This window comes from Chanodichthys erythropterus, chromosome 9 (assembly GCF_024489055.1).
Source record: "Chanodichthys erythropterus isolate Z2021 chromosome 9, ASM2448905v1, whole genome shotgun sequence".
NCBI lineage: Eukaryota > Metazoa > Chordata > Actinopteri > Cypriniformes > Xenocyprididae > Chanodichthys > Chanodichthys erythropterus.
The window spans coordinates 17,978,555-18,004,013 of record NC_090229.1 but is presented as its reverse complement, the minus strand read 5'-3'; the positions used below and the strand labels follow the sequence as shown (position 1 = coordinate 18,004,013).

General features: G+C 37.1%; 2 protein-coding genes and 1 long non-coding RNA gene across 3 annotated transcripts; 2 read left to right on the top strand and 1 right to left on the bottom strand.

The window, feature by feature from the left end:
- The first annotated feature begins 1,116 nt into the window (after window positions 1-1,116).
- On the top strand, window positions 1,117-20,368 carry mmp11a (matrix metallopeptidase 11a). Its single transcript, XM_067394865.1, has 8 exons — window positions 1,117-1,227; window positions 10,560-10,819; window positions 12,775-12,918; window positions 15,258-15,391; window positions 16,042-16,259; window positions 16,828-17,032; window positions 17,663-17,926; window positions 19,879-20,368. The coding sequence occupies exons 1-8, from the start codon at window positions 1,117-1,119 to the stop codon at window positions 19,995-19,997; spliced, it is 1,455 nt and encodes a 484-aa protein (XP_067250966.1). The 3' UTR covers window positions 19,998-20,368.
- LOC137027074 (uncharacterized) lies at window positions 16,804-23,744 on the bottom strand. Its single transcript, XR_010895985.1, has 3 exons — window positions 22,764-23,744; window positions 17,794-17,942; window positions 16,804-16,994 (listed from the first exon to the last, which is right to left on the bottom strand). It is a non-coding gene; the product is annotated as an uncharacterized lncRNA (long non-coding RNA).
- derl3 (derlin 3) lies at window positions 21,222-25,412 on the top strand. Its single transcript, XM_067394868.1, has 7 exons — window positions 21,222-21,562; window positions 21,970-22,035; window positions 22,137-22,210; window positions 22,390-22,483; window positions 23,754-23,949; window positions 24,321-24,411; window positions 24,514-25,412. The coding sequence occupies exons 1-7, from the start codon at window positions 21,473-21,475 to the stop codon at window positions 24,656-24,658; spliced, it is 756 nt and encodes a 251-aa protein (XP_067250969.1). The 5' UTR covers window positions 21,222-21,472; the 3' UTR covers window positions 24,659-25,412.
- Window positions 25,413-25,459: the final 47 nt, after the last annotated feature.

Genomic DNA, 25,459 nt, shown 5'->3' with positions numbered 1-25,459 from the left:
ATGTCAGTCAATAAATGTGAAAAAGTAACTTGCATTACTTATTTGAAAACTTAGATATTTTGTTGTAAATTGAAAAAGTAATGCGTTACTTTACTAGTTTCTTGAAAAAGTAATCTGATTACGTAACTTAAGTTACTTGTAATGCGTTACCCCCAATACTGCCAACAAACATAGACATCTGATGCAGTTTTACTCACCGACCCCAATCTGCAAATCCAGCGACTTGTTTACAAAGTATTCGTCACTGAATTCCTGGGAAAAAACAAACATACATGCACAACTCTGTTGTTGCCCCGGAAAAACAAACTTCATCCACTGTTCCCTTAATGCTGGGTTATTTGGCAAGCTGAAAAAGGTAATCTTTCCCTCACAACCAAAAACACACTCCTTTGTGACCGGAGGATGCATAGTAATTACAAATAAAAGTAACTGTAATACAATTGACTAATATTCATTGTGAGTGGATTTGACTCAGAAATACTCCATCATACGTCCAACTGGTGTTTTGAAACTTTGGCCATGTTTAGCATGAGAATGCAACTCTTTAACAGTGTAAATAAGAATGCATGAAATAGCCCTGTAGTGTAAACTTGGCATTATAGCCCCGTATCCTATGTAGGCTATTTATAAAAATGTTCTTTAAAATATAGCCTACTAACCAAATATTATTCTGCAGTTTCTTCCCCTGTAAATCTTAGATATCTACCTAAAAAAATATTAGGCTTTATAAAACGTTAAACATGCAAATTAGTGATTAAATAAGGTCTAGTGGAAATTACATTTAGAAGTTATCCAAATCTGACAAAATTAGGGCGTTTTGTGTATGCACTAGATTAGGCTATGTATAATGAGTAGCACATAGAGCTTAGTTGATCAGCTCTTTTCAGAGGCTAAAGAGTTAAAAATCACGTGGTGAGACAGGGCAATATTGTCACTCCGGCCCATAAGAAGAAAAAAAAAGCCGGTGTATTTGAGGAAAGAGAACAAAGAAATCATTGCACATAAATTGCTGCAGTCTCCGCAGCAGCAGTCGCACAGGCATTGCGCGAGTTGTTTGCACCGCTATTCTCACGCATTTCCACTTCCAGCAGCGGTGCTCGAGGATACAGGAGGAGGATGCGGGTCTCCGGGCTTCTGTCAGGCGCTTTCGCTCTGCATGTGTTCCTGACCGTGAGATGCATGCCTTTGCATGGGGGGCGAGGAGTTATGAAGCACAAAGAGCCCCCGGTGAGTTTATTAATAGCAGTACTCTTATTTCATACATTTGAATGCATTGTTTCGTTCCAGCTCTTAAAAACCGGTAGGCTGCTGTTTATTTCTTATACGTTTTACCTTTGCAACTTGCAACAAAAGTTTAAACTTTGAGATTTACTTTAAAAGGTTTAATAAAATGCTTTTTGTTTTACTTTCATGCAACATGACAAATAGAGCAATATGAACAAATCTAGATTTGTTGAGTTTTGGCTTGTTACCAGACTCACATTATACTGGGTCATACATAATCATCATCAATCATTGTAAAACGGCGTCTGAATCCTCTACAATACGAGCCAGAACCTGTCAGTTTCATCTGGGTTTGTTAACGTTTTATGATTCAGGATTAGTAAAGAATGCTCATGAGAGCAAGTTTATCTCGTTTAACTTTTTAACTGCCATTAAATGCTTTAGAAGTATTTTTCATCATACTCGGAAGCTTACAGCTTTCTTTATGGCTTTCTGTTTATGCCTCATATTTGATTTGTTTGCTTATTAAAATGACATAATCATCAAACTGTGATCATAATATGAGTACTGAAGAATGTTTTTTTAGTGTTGTGTCTGTGATGACTCAGGTGTAAAACTTATATTTAATGCTGTCAGTTTGTTCCCCCAGCAATGACAAAAGAGCGAGGGATTGTGCAGGCATGGGCAAGTTTGTGTTTCTGTGCCATCTGGAGGGACACACACTCCCTCTCTCTCACACACACGGATGCATAGCCTACTGTAGAGAGAATTTAGGGAATGTGATAGTCTGCTCACAGAAACCGCACTGTCCTTGTTCCTGTTACGATTATTTTGGCCCCATGCTCCCATGCACGTCACCTGCTGAAAGAGAATAGAGCGTAGTGTAGTTTGTCAGGCATTCAAAATGCTTTGTTTATTATTATTTTCACATCCCAGTCCCATTCACATAAATGTCTGACCCACTCACAGGGAGTGGAAAACATTTGTAAAGGAAGAGACTCTAGGACACTTATTTCATTTATCATTTATCATTTCATCATATACGCCCATGTACGGGAACTTTGCTATGTAAGAGCAGTTATGTAATATTGTTACATACAAATTATGTGTGCTTAAGATACTGTGTAATACAGAAATGTAACTCAGAACCTTATCTGTTTGGTAATCTTGAGATGATCTCTTTAGATTGTTGTATCTTAACTTAAGACTACATGGGAAATTGTATACTATAGGCAATTTTGCCTTTTTAATTTAAAATTTAAAAAAAGATTTGTCTGGTCTATAGTGCTTTTCAATTTCCTATACTTTTTTTTCCTTTTGATATATATATATATATATATAATATATATATATATATATATATATAATTTATTTATTTATTTATTTTTTTTGAGGAAAGAGGGAGTTTTGCTGTCACAATGTAAAGTAATGACTTTCGCTCTCATAAAATGATCATCTGTAACCAAGGGTACACCACAAACCATCAGCTGCATAGAATAGCAGAGCCAAACTCAACAAATTACATAAACAAACCTGTAGAGGGCCAAAAGTTACATATTGTACATTTAAAAGTTTCTGTAACACAGCCTCTGATGTATAAGTTAATTCGCCTGCAAATCAAACAGCATTTCATTCACAAGCAACATTGTGGTTTATGTATATTAGTCAAGGTCAGGTGTCTCACTCATCTTAACTTAATGGGAAAATGCCCCTGCTGTGATTTTGACAGGGTCATTCAAGGAAAGTATGATATCAGTTTCATGACTTCCTGAATGTGCCACAGCAGGAATATGTGTGTGTGGGAGAGGGAAAAAGTAGGTTTATGTGAATAAGCCAGGTGCCAAAATCCTTCAAGCATTGATCCAAACTTTGAAACATTTACTACAGCTGGTAGATAGAGGACTGAGCTGCTGTGGATAGAGTTTAACATGAGCACTGGTGCATAAACACTATCTGGGAGCTTATCACTGAAAGCTACTTGAAAGTCTCCTTTAGTCCTGCACTGGAACACTCATCACTCCCAAAGTCAGCTGCAGCTTCTAGGGGATTTACCTGTGAATATTTGTTCAAATGGTAATCCTTTAAAGCTTCATTTATCTTGCCATGAAGAGTTGTGATATGTTGGTGTAAGGATTAGCTTTTCTTTTTTCTCTCCCTGTCTGATGTCTGTAAACCAGATTGGACAGTGACCCTGATCTTTCATCCTGCACTCTAACCATCCAAAAGGTATTTATATGGTCAAAAGACTCGTTTAAGTACTCTTGATAAATGTGTAAAGAGGAGGGGCTGACAACTATCATACTAAATCATACAATATTCCAACATACACCATGATCCTTTTACCTTAATTTTTTACTTAAAGTAGTAACCTTTTAAGGAGACCTTGACTCAGTTGGCCCTGAAATGATCTTGCTTAATGAGTTATGATTTAGATGTTTGTTTCTTAAAGGTGCATTGTGTGATTTCTGCATCACTATTCATCAAACTGAGAAAAATAATGATTGTTTCCAAACATGTCTCCCACGTCTTCCAGTGGTTGGATAAACAGATAGCCCCAGCCCCACCCCCAAACTCACACCATTGGTTGATCCAGTGTTGCTGTGTTGGGCTAGATTGGATGCTTATGGGTTCAGATCAAGTTAAGCTCTGTTAACAGCATTTGTGACATAATGGTGATTAAAATGATTTCTCCTAAAACCTGTTTGAACTGTAAAGTTCTCATTAATTTTACGGTCATTTGAGGGCTTTCCACCGTTATGTTTGTCATGAAACAAAATTGAAAAATGAGTTATGTATGTACACAGTAAAGGTTAGTCAGCAATTTCTTTACACTAAAACAGTCTTTTGAAACAGTGGCTGTATACAAATATGCATACTTCCCTACTCTATAGTAGGCGAAAAACATTTTGTGAAAAGAGTTGTATGTCTAAACTCATATTATTTATAAAACAATGTTCAAAAAGTATCCGGATGACTTACCACTGCTGGCAAGATTCTAAAGTGCACATCCAGTCACATTACAATGACAACATGACGAATGCAGTAAGTCTGGATTGCATTCATACTTCACACATTCATACTATATATAGAGCATACTTTTTAACAGTCGCAGTAATTACTCATTAAAAAAAGCACCTATTCAGATGTCAGGATCACCAGTCACCATGCCTGTTTCCTCTTGAGCACTACATTTCCCACAATCATCCCTGATAATCACCTGCATGCACTACCCAATCACATGCCATCATCCTCATCAACTCTCCATAAAAGCCAGCACCACACACACAGGCTTTGTCTGGTCTCGTTCTCACTAACTTGGCCTATGTATATTGTTGCTCGCTACTCACCTGTATTCTCTCCCTGTGCTCCATTCATCTGTTCCTGATTCCCTGGATTCTCCTCCATTATTGTCTGCTCAGCTCCTACAAAGATAAGAGACATTATCATCAGCAGCAATCATCAAGGTGTGTGTGGTGCCCTTACCTGTCTGGAAAGTTTCTATCTTCATCCACTCTGGTTGTGATTTTGCTTTATAATTTCACCCTGTTGGATAATAAACTGTTTCATCATTGTACTTACCGTTCTCCTGAGTCTGTTCTGTGACAGAAGACCAGACAATAACAGACCTCCATTTCATTTGATCCTGTCACTCTCCTTCTCTCCATAACCCAAGATGGCTGCCCGATCGAGTTCTATGTTAAAGAGTTCCTTCAGCTTGCCCACCAGGTACCTTGGAATGATGAAACCATGAAAACAGTCTTCTGGAGTGGTCTAGATGACCAGCTGTTTCTCCAAGTACCAGCATGTGCTACCTCCAGTACTTTAGCACAATACATAGATCATGTGCTTGAGTGGTTCATCCTTTACTGTTGCCGCCAGCACAACTCAGTTGCTGCCACCCCAACCCACTCCAGCCCTCCTGGTACAGGCGGTTTATTCCATCAAGCCCACTCCAGTCCCAAAGTCCAATCCTAACCATAAAATCTCCAAACCAAAGTCTCCAGTATTCCCTAGAGCCCGTAAGATGGCCACCATGTCTGAGCCTCGTCTCAAGATGGCCGCCATGCCTGAGTCTCGTCCCATCATGGCAAACATGCATGTGCCCTTAGGAGTTTTGGTGGAGTATGACGGGATGTCTTGGGGCCCAGATATGGCTCCAGCCCCTGAGTCCACTCCAATGTCTGCTCCAGCCCTGGAGTCTGCTCCATAGTTTGCTCTAGCCCCTGAGTCCAGTATCAAGCCCATACTAACCCCTGAGCCTGCTCTTACACTCACGTCTGCTCCAGAGGCCGCACCCACCTGTGAGTCCGCTCTAAATTCCCCTTCAGTCCTTGATCCGGCCCCGGCCCCGCCGGAGTTGCCGTTTCCCCCGGCCCCGCCGGAGTTGCCGTTTCCCCCGGCCCCGCCGGAGTTGCCGTTTCCCCCGGCCCCGCCGGAGTTGCCGTTTCCCCCGGCCCCGCCGGAGTTGCCGTTTCCCCCGGCCCCGCCGGAGTTGCCGGAGCTTGACTGTCTGTCAAGCCTCCAGGATGGCCGCCTCCCCCCCTCCCCGGTTGTTCCATCTATGCCGTGAGGACATGCCTACCGGGAGTACTGTCAGGATCACCATAACCTGCATGCACTTCCCAATCACACGCCTATCTGCTATCATCCTCATCAACTCTCCATAAAAGCCAGCACCACACACACAGGCCTTGTCTGGTCTCGTCCTCACTAACTTGGACTATGTATATTGTTGCTTGCTACTCACCTGGATCTACTTGCCTGTATTTTCTCCCTGTGCTCCATCTGTTCCTACTTCCCTGGATTCCCATCTCCTCCATTGTCTGCTCAGCTCCTCCAAAGATAAGAGACATTATCAGCAGCAATCAAGGAGTGTGTGGTGCCCTTACCTGTCTGGAAAGTTTCTATCCTCATCCACTCTGGTTGCTGTGATTTGCTTCATTTGCTTTATAATTTCACCCTGTTGGATAATAAACGTTTCATCATTGTACTCACCGTTCTCCTGAGTCTGTGTTCTGTGACATCAGAGAGAATTCAATTTCGGTCGAGGCAGTGAGTGAATATTTTAATGTTTACATATTGGTCTCATTCACTTCCATTGTAAATGACTCACTGTGACCCTTTTTTTTTTTTTTTCTTTTTTTTTTTTTAAGAAAAGGAGGGTAATGTAAATTTTTGTGGCAATCATCATTAAGCCACAATTGCTGTCCATTGAGCATAACATGTACTGAACCCAGAATATTCCTTGGAGCAAACCAATAAATGCTTTGATAACACCACAGAATTCCCGTTTATATTTTTATGAAAAATCAACCTGCAAATTGGTTTACTTACAGTCGACTCTGTATTATCATAAAGGATAGAAAGTAAACTTACACATGTAAGCTTTAAAGGGTTAGTTCACCCAAAAATGAAATTTCTGTCATTTAATTACTCACCCTCATGTCGTTCCAAACCCGTAAGACCTTCGTTCATCTTCAGAACACAAATTAAGATATTTTTGATAAAATCCGAGAGGTATCGGACTCGTCCAAAGACAGCAGTATAATTAACACTTTCAAGGTCCAGAAAGGTACTAAAGACCTCATTAAAATGGTAGATGTGACTGCAGTGGTTAAACCTTAATTTTATGAAGCGAGAATACTTTTTGTGTGCAAAAACAAAACACAAATAACGACTTTATTCAACATTCTCTTTTTCCCCGTCATTATCCTTACGCAGTTGACACAGTAAGCACAGTGAAGGCTTACATCTGAATGCAGGCTCAGTATTGGGAGACGCTGTTCATGTAATGACGCAGGAGCAAGCCAATAATGAGTTGGCATTCTGAATAAATTTGTTATTTTTGTTTTGGTTTTGTGCACAAAAAGTATTCTCGTCGCTTCATAACATTAACGTTGAACCACTGCAGTCACGTCGACTGTTTTAACAATGTTTTTAATACCTTTCTGGACTTTTGTCTGGAAAGTGTTGATTATATTGCTGTCCATGGATGAGTCATATACCTTTTGTATTTCATCAAAAATGTCTTAATTTGTGTTCTGAAGATGAACTAAGATTTTATGGGTGTGGAACGACATGAGGGTGAGTAATTAATAACAGAATTTTCATTTTTGGTTGAACTAACCCTTTAAACCACTGTTTTGCTACTGAAAGTGGCTTGTACTCTCAGCTGAGTTAGTTGAAAGCAATGAGAAAAATCCTATCAATTCATCCATTATGCTACACATTTTTTGCACCATAATGGTCCCATATTCACACAATATCAAGCTTTCTTATCAATCTTCCTCCGGTTTCTTAACAGTTCAGATGTGATTAACCTGAATTTTGTGATTTTGGATCTCTGCTGGTGTTCTGCAGTAATCTAGGACCTAGTTCTCGAAAACAGAACATAGGGGCAAACAAGCCCTGCAAATGCACCATGCCAGGACCTCTTATCAGGATTTCCTCTCTGCTGAAAGCATGTGTGAACACAAGAGTGAGGCAGGGGGATGTGGGAGCTTTAGGCATAGACAGTCAGTGTTCTATGGGAGTACGGCTCAAGCATAGACCTCCACTGGCATATTTAACCACACATGAAAGGACACAGCAGCATTTATAGCTTGGCTTTATCTGAAACATAAATTAAGTCAAACTATACAGGAAAAACGCTGACTCAAAATATCTCCAGCGTTGAAAAATGAATCAGAAAGCATTGTTGGCTAGCTTTCAAACTCTCAGACAATTTTTTCTCTCCCTGTCTGATGTCTGTGAACCTATTAAGCACTGACCCAGAATTTTGATCCCACTCTACAAGGTATTTTCAGTAGCTCTAGTCTAGTGTCAGACGGTTCATTTACACAATGTTGAAAAAAGTGAACGGCTACATTCTCACACATATTTCAAAATTCAGTCTGATCTTACTTCCAGTAACTGCAGTAAACCCATAGCATTCCTGTCTCATGCCACTACCTTGGTTTCCATTTAGTGTGATTTTGTTGCTTTAATCTTCTCAGACATTTAATGGAATAAACTGCTTAAACTTTGGGGGATTGCGTCTTGGCAGAACATCATGGCACCTTGGGCAATGCTTTCTCTTTAGATTACACACACGAAAAAGCGACCTATTGTGTTGACTTCATTCCCCCCTGCATAGTATAGCCAAATGGGTCGTAACTTGCCCTCAATTTTTGAGAAATGGGTCATACACAAATACACTTTGAACTGGAGTTCTAAAAACTTGCATTGTAAATGAACAATGCAAAAAGCACCTCATCTTTGTTTATGCCAGATGTGGAATGTGTGTGTTATTCCAGGGTAATGGCCGATCTCTCCCACTGATAGGTCAGGAGTCATAATGCAGTTAGATGTTATGATGAGATAAACAAATGAGAAAATACTAAATTTAATCAAGCATCTGGTTTGAATTTCACTTTGTAATCAGTTTGGACCATGACATTTGATTGAGCTCTATAGTGTAAGTGCTTAGTGTAAATATTTTAAATGAACAAAAGATGATGCCATACACTTTTAATGAATATTTCTGTGAATATATATGGTGCTGAAATGCAATATATATAGAACTATATATATATATAGTATATATATATTTCTTAGAACTTGGCATGTTCATTTTAAACTAGAATGTTCCTTTTCTTTATTGTGGACTCTGTTATTTGTTATTGAGTGAATTAACTATCAAGTATACAGTAAGCAATACCTGTAACTTAATTCAAAACACAAATAGGATAATGAATGTGTTGAAATCAGCATGCTGGTAGAAAGTCTCTCTCAGAGAACAGGGCACATTCCATAGTTCCTGCTGGGCATTGTCTCCAATATAGCAGCTCTGCCTCACGCATGAGGAGTCACCGCTGAGCCTCCGTCCCTGGGAGAGAGACACGGGGTCACAGAGGGGAAAACGTTTAGCCTGTTTGCGGTTTCTTTGCAAAAGTCCTAAACATTTTATAATACGTTTGTAAACCAGTAAGGAAAAAAACAAGGTTATCAATAATCTTGTCATAACTGTGCTTTTCTCCTAGTCCTGACATAAAAAAAAAAATAAAAAATTCTTAAATTCTTTAAATTGTAACATTTCACTTTTTGAAATAAATTTTGGTTCTGAGGATGATTCATGTGAATTAAGTATTTAGACATCTGGGGTTGGTAAAAGTGGGTAAAAGGTACGACTGTATACATGAAAGCTGAAGCATCCTGAAGTTTAAAGCCTCTATAAATGCCTCAAAATTCTGCCTAAAAGCACCACAGTGGTGCCCACGGCATTTTTCTCTGTCTTTAACGCCCATGTTAATGAACAGCCATTTCCTCCAAAGAATGTTTAGAGACACTAAGCAGTCCATTCGCAATTATATCTCACAGTAAGTAAACAGCATCAACCACGGAAAATACATGATTTGGCTTTTTGTATCAGATTATGTCAGTTTGGCTTGTTTGTTTTTATTTAATGTTCCTTAGAATATTTATGTTCATTATCAGGAACTGTAGCCTTGCCAAAGGGGTCATTATATTAAACATTTTTTTTTTATCTAATGCCAGTTGATCATATTTGAGAGAACAGACTTTAGATAAATAAATATGTCATGAACAATTACTCTGTTTACTTTGATATACAGTACACTACCGTTCAATGGATTAGGGTCTGTAAGATTTTTTAATATTTTTTAAAATATTCTCTTATGTTTATGAAGACTGCATTTTGAAATATTATTAAAAAAAAATTTCTATTTTAATATATTTTACTATGTAATTTATTCATGTGAATGTTTGTCACATGATCCTTCAGAAATCAATCTAATGTTGATTTGGTGCTCAAGAAACATTACTGACATTACATTCTGTTCTTTTGTAACATTATAAATGTTTTTAATGTTACTTTTGATCAATTTAAGGCATCCTTGCTGAATGAAAGTATTAATTTCTTAAAAGAAAAAAAATCTTTCTTTAACCCCAAACTTTTGAATGCCAGTGTCCAATTTATGGAGCTTGCATTAAACTTCACTTACACTCATAACAACATACTGTAAGCGATTCATCCAATGGGAGGCAATGACATGAAAGTGACACAATGAAGTTTCAAAACTGTTCATAACAGGCTAGAGCAGAGATGAAAGTCACAGAGTGAAACAATAGTAAAATAGATGTTTTTTTCCCCCATTAAAAGTTATGAGTCAAATGCCTCACGGAAGGAATTTCTTGATTTCTCCAATACGCAACTACTTTTAAATGCCTTTCAATGGAGAAACATGCTTTTTATGGTGTAATTATGGCATCTACCAGCAGTGCTAACTAGCTAACCATCATTAAGTTCATGCAGGTCTTCCATCTTTCCATGACAGGGTTTGTCACAGATTCCTCATTTGCACTCTGAGAAGAGGAGAGACCGGGTCCTCCACCCTCAGGACACCTTTAAACCTCAAGCAAAGGGTGAGCCACAGCTCAACACCCAACTCAGGAACAGCTCCGGGGGTGCAGGTCCACTGCGCTGTGGCGTCCCAGACTACCCTGACCAGAGAGAGGTGCATCTCAGCAGGCACCCCCGACAGAAACGCTTTGTGATTTTTGGAGGACGCTGGCCAAAAACTGACCTCACTTACAAGTAAGGTGTACAAAAAAAAAAGGATATTATAAAAATACTATAAAATTATAAGTAATACATAATATATTAATTATATTAGCATATAAATCCACTAAAAACTGGAGGGGGTGGGGGGAGCAATTATAAAACATCATGAATATTAATTGTATGATTTCATTAGTATTCAGTAGGTTCTTTTGTCCTACCTCATGTTATTCCATTCGCATCAAGCAAAAGAAGTGAACTAAAACAAGGCCCAGATCTTTTCAGTTATTCAAAGCCTTTTTGTTTTCAACAAAATGGTCCTGTCCCCCATTTTTTCCTATATCTGAATGAATGGTAATGTTTGTGTGCTGATAGCACTTTCTATCTCTGTTCTGATCATACTTTAGCAGGCAGTTTATGTGGAGGAATGCAGGGGCATTATAGTCAGACCTGTGAGGGAGAAAAGGCTTGTCTTTGAAAAAGAAAGTAATCAGCAACATTTGTACAAGAATCTATTCACAGGCAGCACATGTGTATGCATCCAGTGGAAGATGAAGGATACACTCTTTGTATGGTTGTGTTGCTCTGGATTTTTCTTTGTGTAGCATTTTTATGGCTGAATAGTACAGGGGTGTTTACAATGTGGATCAGAATGGGACATTACAAGAAAAACTAGATGCTTACATTTTATATATATATATATATATATGTGTGTATATATATATATATATATATATATATATATATATATATATATATATATATATATATATACACACACACACACACAAATGCAATGCTAAGCATGCACCAAATCTGGAGAAGCAAAGACATCAATCTCAACCAAATGCAAGTTAGTCCAGGCAATTGTATTTCCCTTATCAATATATGGATGTGAAAGCTGGACTCTGAAAAAAACTGACCGTAGAAGGATTGATGCCTTTGAATTATGGTGTTGGAGAAGGCTCCTACGGATACCATGGACAGCGAGGGTTTCCAACAGAGGTCCTGAAGTGCATCAAACCAGAGATGTCACTTGAGGGAAAAAATACCAAACTGCGGCTCACCTATTCTGGCCATGTGATGCGAACGGCTTCCCTAGAAAACAAAATGATGCTCGGCATGGTTAGCAGAAAAAGGAAAAGAGGCTGCCAAAAAAGACATTGGCTTGAAGTTGGCTTAGGCATAGAACAGCTGAAAAAGAAAGCAGAAGACCGGACAGTATGGCGAGAGCTGGATTGGATCGCCAAGAGAAGCCCGTCCACTCTAAGTGGGACTCAAACCCAGGTCTGCCGGCATAGGAGTCGGGCGCTCTAACAAGGAAGCTAAAGATCAGGGGAGTGAGGTTTACACTCACAGCTCTTACCGGCCTACGTCCGTTACACAAGCATTAAAAATTGTATCAGAAAAGCTAAGCTGGAGGGGCTGAATCGAGACACATTCCATGACACAGACAGGTGTCTGCGCCCTCTGATAAAGCTTGGCTTCCTTTATTAAAATGTGCATTTCTAAATAATTTCTGATACAAGTAGAAACAGCTTTTATAAGTTCCTTTTAACTTGAGACTACACTGCTGTTCAACAAAAAAATTTGAAGAATGCTTAAGTGCTCACATTTGTGTAAATGACTATAATAAAAAGATAATTATGCCCAAGCTGTAAGTGAAGATTTAGAACATATGATACAGTGTTTGTTTGAGGTTACATGATTCCTGTTGAGTTCTGCTCCTGTCAGAGAACTGGGTTATAAAGCTGCTCAAATAATACCACTACAAACACAGTTTCATTATGCTCATAAAATAACCAATCAGAACACATTATGAGATCATGTGACATCCACACCAGACAGATGCCTATGGTGATGAATAATAAAGATGAATCACTGGTGGTCTCTGATGTGGATTTGTGTCGGTTGGTGGTCTGTAACACAATGTGTTTATGCAGGATCAAAAGTGATAAACTTTGAGCATGACGGTTTCTTTCTGTGTTCAGAATCCAGCGCTTCCCGTGGCAAATGAGCGAGGATAAAGTGAGGCGAGTTTTAAAGGAAGCTCTGAAGGTCTGGAGTGATGTCACACCCCTCACCTTTACTGAGGTTATCAACCAAGAGGCTGACATAGTCATCGACTTCACAAGGTAACAATAAAAAAAAAATGTTCCACTATGCTTAGGTGAAACAAAGTGAAGGATTGGGGATTTTGTAATTTTTGCTTTAGGTCTTCAGCTCCTCTTCATCTTCCTAAACAACTAATAAGACTTCATACTGACATCTGTTGCTCTCAAATCATGTTCTTGGTTGAACTTATTTCTGAAATACCCTCATCACAGGTTTATTTGTCATCCTTGATTGATTCATCCTGCAAAGTGTCCATAATACAATATGGTTGCAAGGTAAAGTGAGTATTAGTATGGTATTCAGTATAGCTATAATATTGTATGATATTATTGAACAGAAAAGTATAGTAAAGTACAGACAATACAATATAGTATAGTACAGTGCAGTACAATAATAGAGTACAACTTACACTACTGTTTAAAAGTTTGGGAACTGTAATAATTTTTATATTTTTTAAATATAAGGCTGCATATATTTGATCAAAAATAGTCAAAACAGTATTATTTTGAAAAAGTCTCATTCTCTATCCGTTTTCTATTTAAATATATGTTATATTATATTAAATATTATATTAAATATATGTTACAATAATAAATATTAAATATGTTATAATATATAAAATGTCATTCCTGTATTTATGTCACATGATCCTTCAGAAATTATTCTAATATGCTGATTTGCTGCTCAAGAAAAATTTCTTATTATTATGAATGTTGCAAACAGTTGTGCTGCGTATTTTTTTGTGTAGAAACTGTGATAGTTTTTTTTTTTAGAATTCTATGATGAATAGAAAGTTTAAAAGAAATACAAAGTTCTGGCATGAAACTCTAGATGGCGCTGACTGATAGGTTCTTAACTCATTGGTAGTGATCACATCATTATCTACATAGCGCAACTGATTGGTTGCTGTGGTGTCAGTGGCCAGCTTGCTGCTCAATCATTCAAATACTTGGTATTGTTTGCTGTTAGCAGTCTGCAGCGCACTTCCAGAAACCCTCCACCTTCCCCAGCTCCACCTGTATAGATGTGCTACTGGGTTAATTTCATGTATGTTATATGTGCAGCAGCAGCAGCAGCAGCATGTCTTACATGCTCACAGCAATGTCTGTGAATGTATTGGCAGTAGCAAGTCTCTGTACTTGCTCTGCAGCAGCAGCAGCGTAGCAGATCTATTCTGCCAAGATTAAAGGAATAGTTCACCCAAAAATGAAAATTTGATGTTTATCTGCTTACCCCCAGGGCATCCAAGATGTAGATGACTTTTTTTCTTCAGTCGAACGCAAATTATGATTTTTAACTGCAACCGCTGCCGTCTGTCAGTCAAATAATAGCAGTGATTGGGAACTTGAACAATAAGAGTCGGAAAAACTTCCATAGACAAATCCAAATTAAAACCTGCGGCTCGTGACGACACATTGATGTCCTAAGACACGAAACAATCGGTTTGTGTGAGAAACCGAACAGTATTTATATAATTTTTTACCTCTAATACACCACTATGTCCAACTTTGTTCAGCTTCCAGCTAGTGAGGTCAGATCGCGCTCTGACAACGGAAGTGATGTCTCGCGCTCATTGAAGTATATGGGCGAGACATCACTTCCGTCACCAGAACGCGTTTTTTGACCTCACTAACAGGAAGCTGAACGAAGTTGGACATAGTGGTGTATTAGAGGTAAAAACTATATAAATAATGTTCGGTTTCTCGCACAAACCGATCATTTCGCGTGTTAGGACATTAATGTGTCATCACGAGCCGCAGGTTTTAATTTTGATTTGTCTAAGCAAGTTTTATTCACTGTTATAGTTGAAGTTCCCATCCACTGCTATTATTTGACTGACAGACGGCAGCGGTTGCAGTTAAAAATCCTAATTTGCGTTCGACTGAAGAAAAAAAGTCACCTACATCTTGGATGCACTGGGGGTAAGCAGATAAACATCAAATTTTCATTTTTGGGTGAACTATCCCTTTAAATACATTACATTGCAATATCCATTACCATGAAAATCTCTCCAAGAGTTGTCATGACAGAACAGCATTAATTTGAAATAGAAAACTTTTGTAAAATTATAAATGTCTTTACTGTCAACTTCTGATAATGCATTCCTGCTGAATAAATCACTTACCCAAATACTAAAGTACAATATAGTATAGTATAGTAGCATTCTGCTAGACATGTAATCTCAAGATAGCAGTGATAATGAGGGGTGACAATCCTCTTCTAGAATAAAATAGCTTTTTCTTGACCACTGATATTAATTTTTAATTTCTTATTTTCATATTTATGTCTTTAGTTATAAAACTAAAGAAATTAATATATGGTAAAACTTTAAAAAGTATTGCTACATGTCCTATATTAGGTACTGGCATGGTGATAATTTGCCCTTCGATGGCCCTGGTGGGATCCTGGCTCATGCTTTTTTCCCAAGGACGCATCGAGAGGGAGATATTCATTTTGACTATGATGAGTCCTGGACAGTGGGCAATGAACTTGGTAAGTTGTAAAGAAAGAATCCTCATCTTACTGCTTCACTGCCTGCTACTCACTTAAATATAATAAATATAATAATAAATCCCTGATACAAATAACACACCTTCTTGGTAACGAATCAGTAAATGTATCATAGATTACCTGGTAATTTCTGATACATTCTTTCTTTTCTTTTCTTTTTTTTCTTTTCTTTCTTTCTTTTTTCTTTTTTTTTTTTTGCATATCTGACACATCTCAAACACGATCCACATCCATATGGGATTTGACTGATAAACCAATCTGATTAAAATCTGATATTTTTTTTCATTTGAGTTCAATCATTTGAGTTGTGACTTGTGTGTGACATCATACAAGGTTGTGTTATTGTGTAACATTTTTAGTGAGATGTCATGACACATGAGCAGAAGCAAAATTTCTAGTTTTACATCTCTCATTCCACACTGACAGCAACACTCAGCTGTCGTATAAGTAAGTCTCTTGGCATCCTGTTAACACTTGCATCATTACTACAGAAACCGATGCAGAAGCACCAGATATTGACGGATCAGAAAAGATAAGAAAAACAAAACGACAATCATTCCTTAAGATCACATTTGAAAACCAAATTATTTTTCTGTGGAAAAAAAATCATAATTTCATTTATCATCCTACAGGAACAGATCTTCTTCAGGTGGCAGCACATGAGTTTGGCCATGTCCTGGGTCTACAGCATTCTCTGGAGCCTGGAGCAATAATGTCCCCATTTTACAGCTTCTCCTATCCCCTCCAGCTTAGTGAGGATGACAAGAAAGGGATCCAATACCTCTATGGCCCCCGTCCGCAAGCCCCGCCCCAAATTCCTATGGAAACCAATGATATTATCACCAGTGCAGTGAGTCACTGAACGCATCATCCCACTTCACAGTTCATATGCGATCAATTACACTTAAGATATTATTATTATTAACATTGAAAAACATGGAATATATATATATATATATACATATACATATATATACATTATATATATTATGTATATAATGTTATGAGGTTACGGTGAGGCACTTAAAATAGAAGTGAATGGGGCCAATCTGTTGCAATCTGCGTATAACATTTTAGTGTAAAAAAACGCTAACCTTTTATTTATGGAATTGTATCCAGTTTTACAACTTAAAACTTTAAACCCTAAAATGACCTAAACAAGACGATTTAAACCGCTTTACAGCTCAAATAATACTAGTATATAATACAGCAATTATACAAGTGCTTCACTTTAACCTCTTTTTTTTTTTTTTTTAAGAAAACCAGGGCCATTTCATAAATATTTTTTGTTAAATATTTTCAGTGTTATTATTATTATTATTGTATTACAATGATTATTGTATTAAACCAAGAATGCGCTCCCTTTTTTTTCACTCCCGTTATTCCATCTCCTCTTCTCCCACTGTCACTGCCTGTAGCCTGACGCTTGTCACACAGATTTTGACGCTGTGTCTATAATCCGTGGGGAATTGTTCTTCTTCAAGGCCAGCTATGCCTGGCGCATCAGGGAGGGACGTCTGCAGGCGGGATACCCTGCCCTGGCCTCCCGACACTGGAGGGGCATTCCAGAGAAAATAGGCGCCGCCTATGAAGACAAAAAGGGCAATATCTGGTTCTTTGAAGGTGGGTGAGTTCAGCACTGGTGGCTGACTGTGGTGATTTGTGGTTGGAAGACAGGATCAGACAGGCCTGGTTATATTCATATCTACACATGGTGACGGGTGGTGCGGTACTTCCCCTTGACCCATATATGAAGCATCTTGAATTGCGCCTCTAATACAGGGCATGATAAAACATGACCATGTTGAACATGTGCTACTAACAGCAGATAAATACACAAGTGTTGTGCAGTACAGTATCTGAACAGAATTGGTTGCTGTAGCTGAGATGGTACTTTCTCTGAATTAGTTTTCAGTTAATGAAATTAAATATAACTTTTCAAGATTGAAAATTTGGTTGAAATTCAGTTCATTTAGACTAGCACTAGGTTCAGTGAGTCAAACATGGGGAACATTGTATTGATGTAAGTGTACTTCATCACCGCTAGAGGGAGCACCTATGATAGTGACTCAAGACAATTTTATAGACAAAAGGTGTTTGTGGATCCCATTAAAATGTCTTAAATTCACTTTTTCAAAAATCTAAGATAGGCAAACATATAATGCTAAAATAAAATATAGTTACACTGAATTAAAATCATTCATTGATGCAGTCATATTTATAACACACTCTTTCTCTTGCGTCCTCTGAAAGGTTCCAACTATTGGGTGTTTGATGCAGAGCGCAAGATAACAGGACCGAAACCTCTGGAGACTCTAGGCCTCCCTGTCACACACATTCAGGCTGCACTGCGCTTAAAGGAGCACTACGGCCACCATACGTACTTCTTCAAGTCAGGAAACTACTGGCGTTTGGATCCCCAAGAGAACAGAGTGGACACAGCCTTCGCACGCAGAATTCAGCAGGACTGGTGGGGCGTCCCTGATGAGATTGATGCTGCCTTCCAGGATGCCCATGGTACTTCCAGCTCAGCCTTTTTTAATACATATCAATGAATGTTAATATTAACATGAAAGAAATCAGGTCACACAATTTTAGGTTCATATTAAAAGTATAATTTCAGTTTTCAAATAATTTCATATTTAAATATTTTAAATGTCTTAAAACATTAATATAACTGTATTATTTATGCAGTAGTAACTTAATGAGCTGCATTAAACAGTCTGTGTAAATACATCTAAATGCCATTTCAGATGCAGAGTCTGTGCCACCTCTGTAATTCAGAGATGGATTTGGTTGATACTGAATTCATTTAATTGGTAACAGCCTGATTGTGTCTTATTGATCTGATTGAATTTGTTAATTAAATGAAAGAATGGACATAAAAGATAATGGATACATCTACTAAGGTTAGAAAAAAATGGCCTTATAAAGGTAACAGTTAATTTACCTTTATACTTAAAAGTTAACCCCGCTCAATGGAAAAATTAATTTCTGTCACTGCTGCAAACTAACCACTGGACAAAATATGAAGAACTTGAAAATGTTGGCATATATGATAGTATGAATGTTATTGTGAAGGACTAGACGTGGAGGCGAAGGTAGAACCAAAATGCAGGAAGTTTAATAAACTCAAAAACAATTCCAAAACAGAGATGTATTAGGCAAGGTAATCAGTGACAAGTAATCAATCCAACCAAGCAAACAGAGCAAAAACAGTAATCCAATAAGAAAGAAACAATGGTCATAACAACAAAACAACGAAGCAGGCAATAGAAAACTGCTCAATAAGGCACAGTGAAATGACAGGCAATACTTTGTTGGTAAGGCATGACTATAATAACAGGAAGTAACCATAGAAGGAACAGTTCATGGCTAGAGGAGAGGGCTCCCTCTGGTGGTCTGCTGAATGGAGACCAGCCTCATTCCTTACAGTAATCATTAACACAATCCCCTAGAAAAATATCATTTTCTTTAATTTTTTATGTCACTATTGGACATCCTTAATCTCAGAACAGTCATATGGAATCTAAATCTATTTGTAACTGCTGCACATGAACATATGTGACATATGAACAAAATTACTTAAATTACTTCATCATTTTGAGTCACTTTGACCCAGAAATAAACAAACATTTTCTACATTATACAAAACAGACTTTTTAGTGGATAAAACTGGAGTAAAGTGACATAAATACCTTCTTAATTCAGTATAATATGATTGTGTACAATTGTACTGTGGTCATTTTCTTATTTTGGTGAGCTTTACACATGATTTGCTGCCAAATTATAGCGCTTCAAGTTTAATCCAGTAGTGGGAATTGGAGAGAAATGTCATAAGCAGTCATTTGATTTGTTACTTCTCTGCCAGTTTTAAAGGTGCCCTAGAATTAAAAATTGAATTTATCTTGGCATAGTTGAATAACAGGAGTTCAGTACATGGAAATGACATACAGTACAGTGAGTCTCAAACTCCATTGTTTCCTCCTTCTTATATAAATCTCATTTGTTTAAAAGACCTCCGAAAAACAGGCGAATTTCAACATAACACCGACTGTTACGTAACTGTCGGGATCATTAATATGTATATATATTTATATTTAATATATTTAATGATGCCCCAAAATAGACAATTAAAAAAATGAATAAAAAAAAATCTATGGGGTATTTTGAGCTGAAACTTCACAGACACATTCAGGGGACACCTTAGACTTATATTACATCTTTTAAAAAGATGTTCTACGCCACCTTTAATTGGTAAGGGTGATAGACATCTGACAGAAGAGGGCGATGTTTCATCAGCAACAGTCGGTGTCAGTTGTTTTGTTCTATCACATACTACTTGTGCACCAACATGTTTACAATTTATAAATGCAAAGTATAAATACATTGGTTTATAAATGCAAAAAAGTTTCCCATTAATACTTTTTCTTACATGAGATCATGTAAAATTGTTGTATACCCCACAGGCTTTGCCGTCTTCATCAGTCGCCGACAGTACTGGAAGTTTGACCCAGAGCAGCGTAAGGTTTTGGAAGGTTACCCGCGCTACATTGGTGCAGACTTCTTTGGATGTAGCATGCCATAAACCCTCAGGAATCATTTCTGTCTCTTTCACCGTGTTTTCACACTCTGGTTTGAAGCATACAGTGTAAATTTCCCAGCATTTTCATAATGACGAATTGTACTATGTAACCTAAGTACTTGTTCGTCTGGGCATTTCTCTTCCCTTCACCTCAAAAATGTCTGATTAATCTAATTTCTTCTCAGGAAATCTTGCACATCTGAGCTTTATGAACCATGAGCAGCTATGTCTGTATTTGTTGTATATCAAGCAACCACTGTGTAAGAAGACATAAATACCCTGTTGGTGAGGTGCTAAATAAGGTGCTAAAACATTTGTCAGGGATCTTTGCACCAGTTGCAATGTCCATAACTCTTATCTCGAAGTTTTTACAATTCTTTGCAAGTTTTACTGTATCTTAAACTGTGCAGTTTGTATTGATTAAATAACACAAGTAAAACTTAATTAGACATAAAGTTTCTCTCATTCAAAATGATTTTTTAAATGAGAGAAAAGGTAAAAGACGAAGGATGTTTTGTGTTTGGTAATATTTTGGTAAGAAAAATCTTGACACAAGCATTTGTTTATGATGTTGAGACTGTATGCAAATATATCAACAGACAAACTAGCACTCTTCAGTGCAGGACACTGACAATGTTTTAAATCTTTTTTATATATATATATATACTAGCCTGGAATCATCTGTGTACATTTTCTCCCTATATTTTCTCTAGCCTTTTTTTTTTTTTTTTTATTGTAGCTTTTACACTATTTTCTTCTGCTTTTCATATTTACTGTGTAAATACTTTTATATAAAATGTGTGTTGTATTTTGGTACAATTAAAATATTCCCAGACCACATATTTGTCTGAAATTTGATCCAATCATTTAAAATTGTAGTATTATTCATAATTGTACTTATAGTTTTATTTGCAATTATATTTATCCCAAAAAAAAAAAAAAAAAAAAATCCATATGTGAACATGCCTGGTCCCTTTCACTGCCATTATAAAGCTTAGATCCCTCAGGATATTTATTAATATAACTCCGATTGTGTTCATCTGAAAGAAGAAAGTCATATACACCTAGGATGGCTTGAGGGTGAGTAAAGCTTGAGGTAACTTTCATTTGAAGTGAACTATAATCCTATAAGCCAATAGCCATTGCATGACGTCAGTGAAACCGTGCAATCTCATTGGTCCACGGAAGAACAAGAGAGTTTTGCTTATAAACACGTGGAGGTGCTGAAGCCTGGATGTCTCACTCCGCCCCTGTTAAAACACTCATATCCAAACGCAAACATTATGAACCATTTAAAAACAAACAGGTAAAGCAAACACTAAACGAGGACATGGATCTATCGAGGCATATAGCCTATCCACACTGAGCCGATCTACTGTTTGTTGGCGTCAGTGTATTGAAATGTGATGCGAGATAGCTGACCATACGGATACACGGTGAAAGTGTGCAGAGGAGTATAGATACGCCGGAGAAACATTATGGCAAACAGCGTCACTCAAGAGTACATGCAGATCCCGGCCGTGACGCGAGCATATACCACTGCATGCGTCCTGACAACTGCAGCTGTGGTAAGTAACCGCATTTCTGTACAACTAGCATCACATAGATGACAGTAAGTCAATATGTCTTCAAAATCGTTGTCTTCCCCACATAAAGATTCAATGTCAGTGTAAATGCTTAAAGAACCAATATATAATGTAAATAAATATTTATATTTTGTTTGTATTACACTTTATATAGTTATTTTTTGTGTGTGCGCTGAGTATTTAATTTTAGGTGCAGTAACGTCACTTGTGTAATATTGTTTTTGTATTATGCCTTATATCCAATAATTAGAAATGTGTGTTTTTATGTGAAGGATAGCTTGTTACACTGTCAACTACCCAAAAATCACACAAATTAAGAGTTATATGAACAGTCCAAAATTAATTTTTCATGGCCACTAACTTGCTTGACATTGTTTTGTGTATTACAGCAACTGGAGTTCATCACACCATTTCAACTCTATTTTAACCCTGACCTGATATTAAAGAAATACCAGGTTAGTTCCCAAATATCATTGAAATATTGCTGCATTTATGACGACACCTGTTTTTTTTTTGTTTTGATATTCATGTATCTTTCCTTTCTTCCCTTGTGTAGATATGGCGACTGATCACAAACTTCTTGTTTTTTGGACCTCTTGGATTCAGTTTCTTGTTCAACATGATTTTTCTGTATCCTTTTTGATCCATATGAACATTTCTCTCTCTTGGTTGTCTGTGAAATGTTCAGGAAGTGTGTACACAAAAACACATATTCACAGTTTCACAGTATGTTTGCTTTGCATAACAGCCGTTTGGCTCCTGTGCAGCTGTGCTGTAGGTCTTCTGAGTTTACGTCCTTGACTGAGCAGATATCGTTACTGCCGAATGCTGGAAGAAGGCTCCTTCCGTGGACGAACGGCAGACTTTGTCTACATGTTCCTGTTCGGTGGTGTTCTTATGACTGTATCCTTTAACATTTATCTCATTAAGAACAGCCAAGCATGCATCTCTTTACCAAATCACATGTCATGTAGGTTGAATGAAGTTGAATGATTATTACCTAATTTCTTTTGAAAATTATATGTATACTGCCATTCAAAAGTTTGGGTTCGGTGAGATTTTTAAAAATCTTTAGGGTCCAATTCTCAGCATTAACTAACTATTAACTATGACTTTTGCCTCAATAAACTCATAATTACTGCTTATTAAAAGTTAAAGGGTTAGTTATCCAAAAATTACTCACCCTCATGTCGTTCTACACCTGTAGGACCTTCGTTCATCTTCGGAACACAAATTAAGATTTTTTTGATAAAATCCGATGACTTAGTGAGGCATTGACATTGCATTGACAGCAAGTTAACTTAGACTTTCAAACGCCCAGAAAGGTGCTAAAGATGTATTTAAAACAGTTCATGTGACATCTTTTGTTTCAAATCAGTGGTTCGGAGCGTGTATCAAACGATCTCAAACTGCCAAAGTCACATGATTTCCGTAAACAAGGCTTTGTTAAGTCATAAGTGTTTTGAAATTTCAATGGTTCTCGTGACTGGCAGTGCTCCAAAGCACTTTTTGTTGAAACCATGATACATTTTCTTATGGATTCTTTGATGAATAGAAAGTTAAAAAGAACAGCATTTATTTGAAATTGAAATGTTATAAATTTATTCAGCAAGGACATTAAATTGACAGTAAATACAAGTATAATTTCTTTAAAAAAAAAAAAATCTTACTGACTCAAACATTAGAACTGAAGTGTATTTCTTTCCTTTTTTGAAACCCAAAAGTAGATTAATTGCATGGACCACTTTTGTGATGATTTATGGTGCTTTTTGTTATTTATTTATTTTTTAAAAAGTCATAACTGTCACAAATAGTCAAAAAATACATTTGATCTCATAATTGACTCAATTACGAATTTTTATAACTGGATTTTTATCTTATAAATTTGACTTTTTGTCAATTGACTGTCATAATTGTGACTCATAATTTCAACTTTTGTCATAATTAAGAATTTTTATTTCATAATTTTAACTTTTTTTTGTAAATTCTGACTGAGATTTATGTGATTGTGATTATGTCATAAATGTGACCATTTTTTTTTTCTTATTTGGAGGAAACGTCTTCCACTGGTTTATTCTTAAGGAACATTTCATATTTTCATGTTATTTATTTGTAGTAATGAATGAAGTTTAATCTTCCATTGTTCTAAATTCTTTAACTTCAATATCTGTAGCTCTTTGGCCTTTTTGCTAACCTGTTCTTTTTAGGACAGGCTTTCACTATCATGCTGGTTTATATCTGGAGTAGAAGAAACCCTTATATCCGCATGAACTTCTTTGGCCTTCTCAACTTCCAGGCCCCATTCCTTCCTTGGGTGCTCATGGGATTCTCGTTGTTATTGGGCAACTCCATTGTTATTGATCTCCTGGGTACGTTAACTTTTTGTCCTGAAATGCTGAAATGACTTTTGATGTGAAATAATGCACTTTAAATCTCTTCCAAAAAATGCTCACCAAGACATATTGTAAAATGTTCTTACAATTTAAAATATCTGATTTTAATTTGAATATATTTCAAATGTAATGTATTTCTGTGATGGCAAAGCTAAAATTTCAACATCACTACTCCAATCTTCAGTGTCACATGTTAACATTTTTGGAAACTATGATACTTTTGTCAGGATTCTTTGATGAATAAAAAGTTCAAAAGAACAGCATTTTGAAATCGAAATCTTGTGTAACATTATAAATGTACATATTTACTTTTGTATACTGGCCGAGCATAATGTGTTTGTGTGTAGGGATTGGTGTAGGACACATCTACTATTTCCTGGAGGATGTATTTCCTAACCAGCCAGGAGGCAGAAAGCTTCTTGCAACTCCTGGAATTTTGTAAGTATGACTATAAACATTCTAAGTTTTTTCTTTTTATCAATTGTTTGGCTTCAACACAAGAAACAAACTAAATCGGAAATATTCATTCATGTTTTGCAGTCGAGTTCTGTTTGACACACCTCAAGAAGATCCGAGTTACGCCCCCCTTCCTGAAGATCAGAGTGGGATATCCTGGAATGGACAAGGTGTAGAAGATACTGGCCAAGGTCAAAATGAGGAGGATCCAGAAAGAGAAGACAACTGAAGGATTCAGTACCACCATGACAGCAATAAATGTTGTCATGCTTTTTAAGTCCTACTTGTTTTAGTTAGGAAAGTTTGTCTAAGTTATGTAAGTCAGAATATTTTGAAGACACTCCTTGTGAAAGGGACGACACGATCCAGGAAAGACGGAGTCTACTGTCACCGTAGTGCCTTTGTGTACAAAATAAATGGATCCAAATTTCGCATTCAGTGCCATGTGCATCACAAAACAAGTTTTCCTTTGTTATTTTGTTCTGGAAGAACAATGCCTTTCTGTTTTACTTCCCACCACATGGTTTGAAACAATTGCCGTTTTCTCGTCAAATTCTGTTTCGTGAATATTACAAAGTAGTGGTGGCTGGCAACATTGGAGTTTAAAGAGAAACCATTCAACCTCCCGAACTATAATCCATCATTTTGGAGGGAGTGCGGATGCCACAAGAGGGTATTTTCTTGGGTACAATACTGTGGCATCTCTCTTTTCCCACAGCACAGTGAGCAGTGATGCAGGTGGACACATTCACAAATGTGCCGACTATCTGAAATGCCAAATTGAACTGCAGACTATGCATTTTCAAGCCTTTGTGAGCACAGCACCATTGCAAAATACAAAAGGCTTTGTGTGGTGAAATAAACTGTCCAGAAGAGTTTGTGCTTCAGATAACAATTATACTTCTTAACCATGTGTAGATGTGCAAGAAGACTTTTGTTTATTTAAATATGAATACAAACACTTGTTTGTGTGAAGGCTGATGAATAAAGTTTTCATATTTGCCATCTGTTTGTTGGATTTTCTGCTTTA

Excerpts from the sequence above, each read along its gene's own strand:
- mmp11a (XM_067394865.1), top strand. The coding sequence starts at position 1,117 with ATGCGGGTCTCCGGGCTTCTGTCAGGCGCTTTCGCTCTGCATGTGTTC. Across the intron at positions 17,033-17,662 it reads CAATATCTGGTTCTTTGAAG|GTTCCAACTATTGGGTGTTT; the intron begins GTGGGTGAGTTC and ends GTCCTCTGAAAG. Across the intron at positions 17,927-19,878 it reads TGCCTTCCAGGATGCCCATG|GCTTTGCCGTCTTCATCAGT; the intron begins GTACTTCCAGCT and ends TATACCCCACAG.
- derl3 (XM_067394868.1), top strand. The coding sequence starts at position 21,473 with ATGGCAAACAGCGTCACTCAAGAGTACATGCAGATCCCGGCCGTGACG. Across the intron at positions 22,211-22,389 it reads TTGTTCAACATGATTTTTCT|ATATCGTTACTGCCGAATGC; the intron begins GTATCCTTTTTG and ends TTGACTGAGCAG. Across the intron at positions 23,950-24,320 it reads CATTGTTATTGATCTCCTGG|GGATTGGTGTAGGACACATC; the intron begins GTACGTTAACTT and ends GTTTGTGTGTAG.